Below are 14431 nucleotides of genomic sequence, written 5' to 3' on the forward strand. Positions count from 1 at the left end.
AAACCCTGGGCACTCAGATTGTAGAGAGTTCACAGGTCAAACTTGTGATTCCAACACATCCCTGCCAGATTCTGGGCAAATTCAACCAGAAAATATGCCCGGAAAAGCTCCAAAATATACAACAGCAAGACTACAGCTAATCTTTTTTATGAAAATTTTCAAGATATGTATTTTTATACAACTTTTTATTTTACAGATGTTTTCCCAGTTCTCGTCTGGTTAAAAATTTTGCCTTTCCTATTTTGGCTCTGATAACGTTGATCCATATTAGTCTCAACTATATTAAAACAGTACTGATGAAAGGATTTAAAGGGACCACACTATGAGCACGACAAGATTGTGGATCAGTCATATGAGGAAGTGGATCGACCAGGAAGTCCATGTTGTAGAACTGGATGAGACCCCTTACATGTTATCACAGGCTCTAGAAACCAGATTTGTGAACTTTACAACAATTAGGTACTAGTTGTGTCAGAGGATAGCTAATTAAAGTAGGTATGAGCTTCTACGTCCGTGGTATATGAGCTGAAATCTTCAGCCAACATTGACTCTCACCAAGCTGAACAGTCAAGCGTTGCAAATGGTTGGTGAGGTGTTTTACACTGCATCACCGAAGCCACTTCCAAGCCATGCAGTGAGCAATTTTACTCATCTGGTCACTGCTGCAAAAGCCGATTTTTGTACGACAATTGAGATGTAGGTTTTAGACCTATTTGACATGTTTGGAAAGATTACATTTTGGAACAGCAATTGTTCTCAATACAACCACTAAGGGAGGGAATTAAGAGTTTTTTCCTTAGAATTGTCATACACTTTAGTATTAGAACTTAAGTTAATAAAGTAACTCATTGTCTCACCATCAGGTATTCAAATCATCTCATTATCTCTGTTTAACTCGTTAATAAAGTTGAAAATTGAGTAGCTTGGGAGGTATTCCTACAAACCTTGGGTGCTAGGTTTGTGAGGAGAAAACCCACAAAACGACATGTTTGTGGGCAAAGTACCAAGTCTGGGGGTTTTGGACTTAAAGTTGTGGGCTTAGAACTCAAAATAATTAATATTACATTCTATTTGTTGTTGAGGAGGCTCTTAATGGATAAAGAGGGCCCCTAAGGCACCTTTTAGAGAGCTATAAATATCAAGCCAATGGATGGGCTGGACACAAGTTGGAAGGACTCGCTTGTGCAAAGAACAGCAAGCCTATGAAAGCCCAAGCTGTCCAAGAGGAGAACAAACCTAGAAATCTGACCGCAGGGAAAACTTTAAGGTCTGTTTGAGACTGGGAAGGATCCGCTGCCAAGAAGGGAACCGCAAAGTCGCAGGCCTGTCAAGGGTCATTCTAGGAGGGCCACAAGGACTGTTTGCCTGAACTGAAGGAACCACAGCAGCAAAGGAAGTTTTGTTCTGTGTATTAAGGAAGCCACAGGGCTAAGGAAGACTGACCGCAGGGTGTCTTAGCCCTAGAAGTAGGGCCACAGGGCACTATAGATCATACTGCCGGTATTTGAGGAGGGCTGAGTCCCTTTAAGGTTGAAATAAGGACTGGCCGAGTTGCCTCTGTGGTTGCTGTAGCAGGCCAGACTAGAGAAGAGGCAAGAAAGCACTGCTGTAGCAGCTCTGTCGTCTGGTTAGGGTAGGCGAAGACCTACAGCAGTGGACAGTAAGCTAAGGGGCTGAGTATTAAGGGTTGATCAGTTACTGGCGTGGACAGTGGCTAAAGGGAGAAGTCTACTAGTGAACCAGCTGTTGGACAGAGCCTAAAGGAGCAGATTTCTGTGGACAAAGAGGACTGAACGGGCTGCTTGTCAGGGATTACAACCAGCAACTAAGTCGAGTTGCTTTGTCTTTTTTTTCATGGGCAGATGAGTGTCTGAAGGATAAGGCCTCAGCCCTAGTTGTAACAGTCAAAGGAGGAAAGATTGTATTTTGTTGTATTATAGCATTGTATGTTAATTACGAAACTCTGCAACTACTTAGTGAATTATTGAAAACTGAAACTAGTTTACTTTCACCAAGATACAGAGTTTCTTCACAATTCATATGCAGCAGAATAAAAAACACAGATAAAAACATATCACACAAATTGACACACTTTTCTCAGTAAAACCAACAGGAAAACATGCTTGATTGATGTGCTCGCTTGATTGTCGTTGGAGCACTTGAATCTATTACAAAGCAATCTGTCTCTCTTGAGAAAATGTTCTGCTTCTCACACAATCTCAGCTGATATAGTTGATCTTGGCCTGCCTTGATAACTACTTGATCTTGGATCCTTCACACAACTATTCCTCTGCTGCCTCCTTGACTTGCTCTGCACAGTGCAAACCCTGATCTCTTCTCCTTGTCTTGTGCACTTATGACTCCTACTCTTTAGGACACAAGCTCTGCGCACAATCAATCTCCCATTTCCTAGCGCTCTTGCTCCTCCTATTTCTTAGGACACAATTCCTGTGCTCTCCACAATCAAGGTTCCTCTCACAAACTTGTAAGCTATCTTGTCACACAAACCTTTGTGCACAAAACAATTGAATAAATATGTGCCTTCATCCATCCTTTTATTGATTCGATCCATGCTATTTCTGGCGAGTACAAATTTAGAACACAATTGGTTGATGACAAGCTAACTAAGTCGAACTGCTTGACTAGCTCGTCTTTCCTCAATCAAAGACAGAAGATCCAATTCGTTTTATCTAAATTTATAACTGCCACTTATTCCTGTAGTCAAGCTGAAGAAGGTTTATCAACTGGTCCTCCAACACTACGCATAGATTCTCCAGTTTCATGAATTCATCCATGGTCAAAGGAAAGACTGATCGTGGTCTTTCTCTGGCTAAGGCACATGCACAGAGAAGACCTTTTCTTACTACTATTTTCAACATTGTATCAGGGTTTCTAAAGGGCCATGATCCCTAGCACAGGAGCCCTAAGATTTTTTTGTTGATGGAAAAATAAGAAGTGTTTGGGCCATATATCTTGTGTACTTTTGTTGATTTCACTGCTGTTATATTCCGCTGTGCAAAATGCTTCAGCGTTGTTCATGTGCTTGGTCAAGTCATAGACAAGACCAAGGGAGCAAGGGAATTTCAACAAATAAGTTAAGCCATGTTTAATTAATATAGTGGTTATATTGGATTTTGATTTTAAGGCATGTTTAGTTAATATAGTAGTTATATTGGATTTTGATAGATGTGACATCATCTCCCTTGTGTGTATCTACTATCAAGAACCTCCATATCGAAGGACAACTCAAGTTTATCATTTTATGCCTTGTATCATGGGTTGCATGTATTGTCTGTGTACTCGTCTGGTTTTTCTCATATATGTGAAAAATATGGAGAACAAAAATAGAACTAAAATGTTTGTCCTACACTCACCGGAATGCGGTTATCAGTGTTATCAAAAACTATCTCCACGAATGCTGACAATACTTGATGACCCGCACCTTCCTGCCAGTGAAATTATACAGCATAAACAATCCATCTATGAATAGGTAACTGCATCTAACTTATTAACTCATCACATATTCAATGTCAGAAAGGAGACTTACATGTAACAATGCTTGCCTATCTTCAGCACGGAGGTTGTGGAATAAGTCACTGAGAACAAACCGTATTGCTATATATCCCAATTTCCCAGGCATAATGCAAGGACAGAGAAGCAAATTAAGAAGGAAATAAAAAGCCAATATCGATGCAGAGTCCATGCAAGCATATTAAGGAGATTGTGCACATTAGTTCAGTTCTGTTCCAAGTGAAAGATCATAATATTTACAGCCATGAAAATAATCCTACAAGTTCATATTTTTATAGCATGTTAATTTGGAAAGAAACGGTTCCATACCATGAAAAAAATTTGTCTTTCCTGACCCATTGGCACCAACTGTGTGACATATTAACAGTATAGCAAGTTAGATACCATTAAATAATCAGCAGAGAAATCCACCATTTAATAGAAAGCATTTCTTTTTAAAAAGAAACAACTTAAGAAATTGAACATTTCAGCCAACATTACAGGCATGCCTGATGAATATATGTAACCAGACAAAATGAGAAATTCTCACTATCTGAAAGAATAAGCCTAGGAGAAAATTAATCTATCATAACTCTGGCTTTCAGTAACAAATTTAAAACATGGCAAGTTCCAACCAGTGGTAAACAACTTATTAGCAAACACAGAAATTCCAAATAACACTATAGAGTATAACATGAAAATAAAAGGTATCTTGATTGTTCTAAGCCAACCACTTTATTAAGTGATATGTGACTAATGTTACAATATAAATTATAATGTAAGGTTTCTAGCTTCAGCAGTTGCTCCACATTAACAACCCTCCAGCGTTATATAATGATGTATTGAGAGATGACTAGCTTTGGGTAGCAGCAATTGTGTATTATGGGTAGTCAACCTTGAGCACCCATATATGTACTCTCTGCACACAGTAGCAAGAGTCATGAATACTCTAGTACAGTGTGGTCTTCAAACAGGTATTCAACCTAAACCCTCAAAGAGAAGAATAGAAGGCTATTTGTCAAAAAAATGAGAATTTTCCTACTCTATTTTGAAGTCATTAAAGTGTTTCTGCTGCAATTATAAGGAGCATTCATAAGTCTATCCTAAAACAAGAAAGCGCTCATGCAAAGATAAACTAATATTACCTAAAAATGAGTGTAAATTTAGAACCCAAGAAAGCTGGTAGCATCCCTAAAGGAAGCTGCATAGCTCAAACCCAGATAAATCATCAAGAACAAAGTTCCCAAGCATTGCAGGTAGACCGTAGAAGCCTGGTTGAAGATTAAAGAAACATTAATATGGCAAAGCAAACCATAAAAAAGAATTTTATAAAAAAAATTAAGTCGCCAACAAGGTTCACTGCTGAGATTGACCAAGTATTCAATCATCCACCAAGGTTCAACTATAACTATGGTTTGCCCCACCAAAGTGACATGTCTCACAGAAAAAAGAAAAGGTCCAGTGCAAGTCCCAGCCAATTTGGCATGATAGTTACCACTTGACACCTCAACTGAAAGAAGCCTGTCCTATGCAGACCAAACCCCGACCTTGGGACATGTTTTAAAGTCACAATGTTCTTCCTCCAGAAGGGTCTTTAACTTCTGCAACAATCATGCAAAGAATGATTTTTCAAATCTTTCAATGCCTCCAACTTCTGAGACTATCATACTCATTCCAGATGACTTTTCAAATCTTTCAGTGACACCTGCTTCTGAAATTATCATACTTAGTCCAAATGATTTTTCAAATCTTTCAATGTCATATGGCACTCGTTAAAGGTTTCTTTGTTAATTCCATATAATCTCTGTTCGGAATAGACGTGTAATAACCATCCACTGTTAAAACGTGCTTCAATGAGCAGGAGAATTGATATTTAATTGTCTAATGTTTAGGTGTAGCTGATTGGAAATGGCTATTGTCAATGATGGTAAAGCAGATCAATTTCTGGTGTAATTGTTGCATATCTATAGAAGGCCTGTTGGTACTCATAAAATCAGTACTTGAAGCTATTCCGGCGCAATTAGCTATTCCGGACAAATTTGCGATAGTAGCCGGTGAGACCCAAAAATCCTCTCAAACTCTTCAAGGTCTTTGGTTAAGGCCAATCCTGCATTGCCTGGATCTTTTTGGGATCCACCCTGACACCTTCACGCCCCACAATGTGGCCCAAATACTAAACTTCTTCCATGCCAAAAGAGCACTTGGACAATTTGACAAATAATTTATGCTTCCGGAGCAGTTGCAAGAGCAAATCTACATGCTGAAGATGTTTTTCCCAGGTGAGGCTGTAGATGAGGATGTCATCAAAGAAAACAAGGACAAATTTTCTGAGATATGGTTTGAGCAGGTGATTCATGAGGCTCTGAAAAGTGGATGGGGCATTACAGAGACCAAATGGCATGACCAGGTATTCAAAATGGCCTTCATGAGTTCGGAAAGCAGTCTTTGGAATGTCTACTTCTTTCATGCGAATCTGGTGATAGCTCGAACGAAGGTCGAGCTTAGTAAAGAATTGAGCCCCATTTAGTTCATCCAGCAAATCATCAACAACCGGGATGGGAAATTTATCTTTGACCGTCAACTTGTTGAGTGCCCTGAAGTTTGGACACATACGCCATTCCCCATCTTTCTTGAGCACCATGACCACAGGCGATGAATAAGGACTAATGCTAGGACAAATGACACCAGCTTCCAGGAGTTCCTTGATGATTTTTTCAATTTCATTCTTTTGGGCAAAAGGATTTCTATATGGGCGCACATTTGGTGGTTGTGCCCCTAGGACCAAAGTAATGCTATGATCATGTTCCCCTCTCGAGGGTGGAAGCTCATGAGGCAGGCTTGTCAAAGACTTGTAGATGGTTGTTTAAGACCTATTGCATCTCAAGATGAATATGAAGAGAAGTGGATTCGAAGGCCTGGATGGCATTAAATTGGGCTATAACTCCATGGTGGCCCTTTTTTAACAATTTTTCCATCTTATGCAAGCTGATGATAGAAGGAGCACTTGCCTGGAGTCCGCGGAGGGTATGCGTATGGTCATTCTGCTTAAAGCTCATATATAACTCCTGGAAATCCATTGTGTTTTGACCGAGTGTGTGGAGCCATTCAGCACCCAAGACAATGTCACACCCACCCATGGTGATGGCAAACATGTGGGTCTTTAGGTGATAAGCCCCCAATTGAAGTTTGACATTTTCACAGCAGCCTTCACATTTCATTGTCCCCCCATCAGCAATCTAGACCTGGAAATTAGAGATTACTCTAACAAAACAATGCACTACTTCGGCAACTCTTTGATGGATAAAGTTATGCGTACTGCCACTGTCAATCAAGACTACTACAGGGTGATGCTTAATAAAACCTCTGATTTTGAGAGTTTGGGGAGAAGAAATTCCTGCCAAAGCATGAAGTGAGATAACTGGTTCTTCAGGTGGAGCTAGGAGCTCATTGTCCGGCTGGTTGTCCTCATATTCCTCCTCTGGTCCCTCAAAGGGTGGGGCTTCCTCAGATGAACTGTGATTAGTAGCAACAATTTGAAAGAATTTGGGTTCCTCGCATTTATGTCCCAAGGAGTATTTCTCATCACAGTAGTAACACAATCCTTGCTTTCTTCTTTCCGCCATTTCCACTGGTGACATCTTTTGAACCGTAAGTGTTTGGGTAGTGCTCGGAGCCTAGGTGGGGCGTCCCTTGGCCATGAAATTTGGACGAGTCAATTAGGCCGCTAACGCGCGTTCAACTTCCCGAGCTGTCTTGCAAGCTGCTAGCCATGAGACTGGGTGGTGCATTCGGATGTGGGTTTGTATGGCATCTTTGAGACCACTGATAAAACATTCCAACTAGAATTCATCTGCTAGACCTCATGTGCGGAAGGCTAATGCTTCAAAGGCTTTAATATATTCTTGCACTGTGCCTGTCTGTCGGAGCTTAGTAAGACGACCCAAAAAATTAGATTCATGGTCAAAGCGATCAGAAAGGGCTTTTGAGAATATCTGCCAAGTCATTAGCCTTGCATAGCAGCGTTGATGCCACTGCCACCATTGCCATTTTTCTTGGTCCAAGTACAGGCTTCCATTTGAAATATTGCTCCATTTGTGCTAGCCATATGGCCGGATGAGAGCCATCAAATTTATACATGTCCAGCTTGGGTGGTCGAGGCTGGGACTGTTGGTGGTTTCCATAGAAGTGAAGAGAATGGCTAGACTCGCCCTCAAGGTTTTCATTAAAATCATATACCTCCAATTGTTCCCCCGACTTGCCCTTGGTGATTGTGTCATTTAAGGACTGGATGTGCATTGTTAATGCCTCCAACTTTTGTTCAAGGGTGCCTATCATCTCGTTGGCCATAGCTTGAGCTCTGGTTTGTACCATGCACAGATCCGGTGCACTTGTCGTTACTGTGAAAAAGATTTGGGACCACCCGAAATTTTGACGCTGACAAGTGAATGGTACCACCTTGCTCAGCCAATCGAACTGATTCTTATGGGCTAAGTCTCATATAAGCGTCTCGGGAGCGTGTCTCCGAAAGAAGTTTTACTCCTCGCTTAGGAATACTGCAGTAGCCGATTCCCAGAAAGTTAATTCTGCCCAATGTCCTGCGAGAATCACGCCCAGGGATTGGAGCCACATAATTAGTTAGATCTGTCGGCGAAACCCTCAACTGCAGAGTATGAGTAGGAATGTGGCAGTGATTGAAACCCTGCTGCCAGATCTGAATGGCAGATCTGATTGTTGCGACTACTACAGAACCCAACCTGCTAGATCTGAATGGCGAATCTAATAGATCTGAATGGCAGATCTGATTGTTGCGACTACTACAGAACCCAACCTGCTAGATCTGAATGGCGAATCTGATAGATCTGAATGACAGATCTGATTGTTGCGGCTGCGACAGAACCCAACCTGCTAGATCTAATCTGGCAAAGATGATGCGTGATCTAGAGAGAGACAAGGGAACTATGGTCTCAACGAGTGTCAGGTGCTATAGATCGCAATATACATAAGGGTCCAACAGTAGTACTTAGCCCAATCTTTCAAGGCACTAACCAAGGAGGATCAACCATACCCTTAGTCGTACAACCGGACTACCCTATCATACGCGCAAGTAATCTCCCCGAGTGTTGTTCTCGATGTATTGTAGCAGCAAGACAGCCGACGGTTTATCTATGGCGAGGTTTCAAGAGAGCCTAGGGGGCTTCCGATATACCCAGAGGGTACTTGGAAGACGGTTCATGCGCAGTTCTATATAATGCGCTACTACTCGAAGGGGTACCCACAGGGATTACATGGGAGTCCAACAAGTATGACCACCTCTTGTATTTCCTACGTGCATGCCTCCCCAAATCCGCAGGTTTATGTGCTCAACAACAGATCTCGTGGTTTAAAGACGCCAGAACCTGTCTCTAGCCAAAAAAAAAATCTGCTAAAAATGGAGATCCCATCGGCCCTGGAAAGTGCTCTGATACCACTTGTTATGCTCTTGACCTGCGAGAAGATACCAGAATACCAAATATGCGAAGAAATATACCCAGAACACAGAACAATAAGAAATAATAGCATGTATTTTATTATTCAGAAAGGAAAGCAATGTTCACTTGCCTCTTCGAGGGGGCAACCTCCAATAGAGCTGGGCTCAATTACAAAATAAGACACGACGCTCCTCAAGGGGAGTCTCTATCCTTTATATATGATTCATACATGCAATACCATGGGTCAATACCATGGTTCTTATTAATACCATCTATCTAAAACCATGCCCCATTTGCAACTAACAGTGGTCCCTTCTTTAAATGCGGGTCAACCACTTACAATTATTAATATGGACTTTATTGACTCTTTCACTAACTATAACTATGACTCGACCCTATTACATAAATAAGGGGGTTCGGGTTGGACCCTAACAAAGGTGACGTGGAAATCTCATGTGATGACAAGTGGCATCTTTTGATTGAGACAAGTGGCAAAGTCTAGATGCACAAATGAGTCAGTAATCATGCACATGAGTCAACTCGGAGAATTTTTGAGTCATCAAAGCACCATGTATGAGTCAACTGGAAGAATTCTCGAGTCATCAAAGCACACGCACGTGTCAACTGGCGTCCACTGCAGACACATGCATGTATGTAGGAGTGAGTTGGCACCCTCTTGGAGTTAACTGGGTCATATGCATGCATGGAGGAGTTAACGATGCTCTTTCTTTGAGAAAACTAAGCATATTCACTCTCTCTCTTTACTTCACTTCACGTTAACTTGGTGTGTGCCATTCTCTTCATAGTTTGACCCCAGTTGGACTAAAGGCATATCTACTTACCTAGGCGCACAGCTAGTCTGTCTCCACCTCACCCGAGTTCATAACCAATTTAACTCTAGCAGATTACTACTTCACTCCCTTCTATCCTTATTTAGCAATGCACATGGTTTCAATCTCTCAACCTCTCCCTTAGTCAACTCAAAGGGCATAGGTTATCCACTCGATTTCTCCTCCCTGTCTGTGTCACAAGGTTCTGTGAACTTCAACCTTGAGGTTAAAAATTCAGTGAACCTAAAAAAATTGAGGTTCGACTAACTTCATTGAACCGCATGGCCATTGACCAAGTCCATAGCTCAAGCTCATGACATCATGTCACAAGTCAAGCTTGTAACCTATCCTTGCAGTTTTCAAGTCCATGATAGAATTTTTTTATCTTTATTGATGTTGATTCCTTATTATTTTACGTCGTATTTCATTTGAAAGTTTATATATGTATGGATATAGAAACTGTATAGACAAACCTAATGGAAAACCTCATCTGAACCTCATCAAAAAATCGAACCCGAATTGAATAGTGTGACTTAGCTTCTAGTAAACTAAGGTTTCTTCACTTGCATTTTTAGTCACACTTGAGCAAACCTCTACATCACCCAAGCGCATGGTTTATTCCCTAGTTCGTTGCCATTTGGGATTTAACCAAGAGAGACTCCTAATTTGACTAGTGCGCGTTAACACTTCTCCAACTCGACTCAAATTACACTCAAAGACACTTCATCTCATGACAACTTGGAGCTTCTCCAATGAAACTCAAGCGCTTGGCAGCTTCACTCTACTCTTTCTCCGAATCCACAGAGTTTACATTCACTTGGACTAAGGCATTCCTTCACTTAACTAATTAATGCACATGAGGATGGTTTGATTGGCTAATTCAACCTCACTCTAAAGTTAATGGGCATAGGAGAAAAGGGTCATTAAAAGGAGAAGGACCCTTTGGTTTAGGGTCGAATCATCTTTAGCAACAACAGCTTACCCTCTCCTCCCCCCTATCTTAGCTTCTCCTTTTTGTAATTGTCTTCTTGGCACAGACAGAGTCCTGATTTTTAGAGAATTAAGCTCAATTTTGCGTATATCTAGCTCTTTGAAGATTTCTAGCTTTTATCTAGTTTGCGACATTTTGAAGATTTCTTGTGCAAAATATAATTCTTAGGCCTTTTTGTTGGTAATAAATCTGCCATTTGAAGTGCTTGCTTTCCTATATTTTCTTTCAGCATTTGCAGCTAACGTTGAAGACAATTCCAATCACTTTATCAAGAAATTATTTTAGAACCTCTTTGGCCACTCTATTGTTGGTCAAAGGAAACAATTGCATGCTTGTTTCATGTGTTTGCATTGCAGATTTACAAGGAAAACAATGGATGCAGATGCTAGGGACACCCCCCATGGTTTGCAAGCACTAACCTGAACAAATAGAAGACTTTGTATGTGATGCTATAGGGCAAATTTTTCTAGATGTTGCACTAAGATTATTTTATTACAGGTCTACCAAGTTTTTCACCTTCCGAAGTGGTAAATTTATGTGCTATCAGGTCTCATGTTGTCAAAATGGAAGCAAGTAGCCACTTCCAAGAATTAAGCGGAGTAGGGCTTGAACAACGTTGCACGAAGCGGGGATGAAATAGGGACGTTTTTTTTGGAAGCACAGACGCGAAGTGTCATTTCCCAAAAATCTAGGAAGTGAAGCATCTCAGAAGCGTCTACTATATATATATATATATTGCATTTATATTCAAAAAAACATCCCAAATACCAAATTAGTTGTAGAAGACATGAAAACATGCATATTTTTACATAAATCAAGATAGACATGGCATCCACGATTCCATTGTACATCAATGTTCAATTATTCGAGCATCAACCATCTAGATTCTAGCAATTACAAACATACATCAATTTTTTAAGCATATTATAAAACATAAAACGATTAGAAGATAAAATCATCAAACATTCAAGTAACTTATCTAGCAAGTGAGCAACCGTCAACATTAGTCATGTCCAAAATTCAAATAATAGTGTTTACAAGATAGGCCACTTGGCCACCACCAAGACTCTAGAACACACTGAACTAGGAACAGTAAGAAAAAAAAATATGTTGTAGTGGCTACAACCACCCTCCAAAATTTTGGCTCGCATGCAAATTTCGGAGCCTACCTTGGAACCTGCGATCGATAATCCTTGGTCACTTGTTGGTAAGCTGATGATTTCAAGCTCCCCTCCTTGATCTTAAGAGTTGTCTGTGTCTTATCTTTATGCAAGCATGTGTCACCTTTGGGCATAAGGATTGTTGTTTGGCATGCAAAGGGAATGTTGTTTTGCTTCAAGGGAATCGTGTGCGTATGAGTTGTTATCGTCACATAGACATGTTTCACACTCACTTTACGCACTCTTGTCACGAAGGCTATTTCATCAGGAAAAGTATGTCTTATGCATTCTAGATGGTCTATGTTGTATCACTAAGTGTTCGTGTGCAATCACAATTCAGTCATATCACTATTTACATCTGTGTCACTTATCTGACACTTATCCATTTCCCGAGCAACCTAGCCTCATCCAGCTTCCAAGAACTGTGTACTTTGCTTCCACAACCCTCAAGCTTTCTCCCTTGCCTGCTGGAACTCCGCAGTGCGTAGAGACCCCACCCTCCCTTGGCATCCAAAATTGTGCAGTGGTTTCCTCCAATGTCCTTCCTCCAACTGGAACCCACTGTCTTCAGAAACTGCACAGTGTTGTCCCTCAGCTTCCCAGCCAGCACTACTCTCCAGAAATGCGCAGAGCAGTCTGGCTGCCCTGCATTCAGAAATTGCGCAGAGGTGTCCTCCCAGTACCCCCATCCCGCAGCAATGTCCCCTGCCTCAAAACTGCGCAGTGTTGTCTAAGCTGCCCTGTCTGTCTTGCATGCAGAAACTACGTAGATGGGCCTCCCAGGGCCTCATTCCAGCAGCAATCACTACTTGTTGAAACAGCGCTAACCTATCTCTCAGTAACAACAGGAAAAGGTGACATGTTGAGATCACTCCTAAGGAGTTGAGGAGAAGGACCAAAAGATAGAGTGATGGAAAAAGATCAGTACTGCATGCAAACTCCGTCAAATGCATGCTCACCTCGAGGGTAAGTATGGTAAGCAAAGAACACCTTTTGAAGTACACCTCTTAGTTGAGTTTGTAGGACTGCTTGTCAGTGTTGTATCATCATGTCTTCAGTAACATGCATGTGTGCAAACACAACAGTCATTTCATGTGTTTCCTCTACATGTCGTGCTTCCTTTTTGCTTGTTTGACCAACTGTCGTCTTCGGCGTGTTGATTGTTTTCTCATGCTTACAACCTTGTTCTGGTGCTGTTGAAAGTTTGTCTTTGTGGGTTTGAGTTGTGATCACTATGTAAACATCTATCGCACTCACACACGAAGTTGAAAACAATGCCGCGCATGTGTCGTCACGGTCGTTCAAGGTCTATCCCGAGTGTCGCACTTGTCACTTTCAACGTTAGACAGTCGCATTGAGACAGGTTGTCTTGTTGGTTTGAGGTGTCTTGTCGTCTACTCATGTTGAGTGTGTGTTCACAAGGTCATGTATACACAAGTTCACTCGCTCACACACTTAGCCATTTTTCTGAAAATTTGTCAATCGAACCACCCTCCATCAGCCAGACCTCCACTGAGTTGCATTGCGCAGTCTCAACCCTCAGTGACCAAGCACTGTTGCCCAGAACTGTACAAAGCTTGAGACTACCCTCCAGACAGTCTGCACTGCACAATTCTGGAGTCAATCCGGCTAACTGCCACCCAGAACAGCGCAGAAGTTGCCTAAGAGCCCATCTCAATCTACGCTCCTCGAAGCCTATCCATCAAGCCTCCTGCTAGTCAATTGAAGAATTTGACTTGGCTAGTGACCCAGGGCTACATTCATCCTCAAAATTGCACAAACGTTGTTAGCCTGCCTGCTTGCACTGCCTGAAGAAATTACACAGACAAGAGGTATAGGCGCTTGCTGCCTGTCACTACACTGAATCTGGAAATTGCGCAGTTTTATCAGTCAGTCCCCCTGTCGGCCTACTTGCCACTCCCCCTGAAAATTGCGCAGTTATCTTGGACAGTCCACTCGCTGCCCAACACCCTACTCAGCCTGGAAACTGCACAGACATGTCCTGCATTACTGCCTCCTAGCTCTATGCAATTCAGACTAGCAGGCTCCCGCAGCTCGATTCCGGCCACCTCTGGAAATTTGTGCCGTGTTCACTGCCAGTGCCTCCTGCTGTCCGCACCGCCTTCCCCGAAAAAACTGCACAATTCTGCCTCCTAGCTAAGCCAGATCCCGCAGTTGTCACTGTTATCCCGCACTGCTCAACCCAACCTCTCAGTGACCTCTGCACAGTTTTGCCCGAGAGTGTCCCAGAGCCTCACATTCCGGCCTGACATGTGCTCTGCGTTGCTTCAGAGCTTTGTCCTTTCTCCCAGTCACCTGCACCCGAAAACGAAAGGCAACGCATCATGGTAGACTAGGGGATTTATGGATTTGATGCCATCTCGTCATGAGTGATTGCAGAAACAAGTACATGGATGAGACATGGCATGACGACGAACGGGATGAACAAGGAGCGCATGCTAGAAGACTTGC

At 42.0% G+C, this 14431-nt stretch overlaps 1 protein-coding gene across 1 annotated transcript in view; it reads right to left on the reverse strand.

Annotated features, from left to right (window-relative positions):
• The window catches only part of TTN7 (Structural maintenance of chromosomes (SMC) family protein), a 263011-nt gene that overhangs the window by 187466 nt on the left and 61114 nt on the right, over window positions 1-14431 (reverse strand). Inside the window, exons 3-5 of the mRNA XM_089458168.1 lie at window positions 3841-3879; window positions 3548-3615; window positions 3375-3446 (exon numbers count right to left, since the gene is read on the reverse strand). Coding sequence (XP_089314294.1) covers window positions 3375-3446; window positions 3548-3615; window positions 3841-3879 — 179 coding nt within the window. The remainder of the gene's footprint in view (window positions 1-3374; window positions 3447-3547; window positions 3616-3840; window positions 3880-14431) is intronic.

Source organism: Pinus tabuliformis, chromosome 7, assembly GCF_031772625.1.
Source record: "Pinus tabuliformis cultivar Carrire ecotype Pingquan chromosome 7, CPIR1, whole genome shotgun sequence".
Classification (NCBI taxonomy): domain Eukaryota; kingdom Viridiplantae; phylum Streptophyta; class Pinopsida; order Pinales; family Pinaceae; genus Pinus; species Pinus tabuliformis.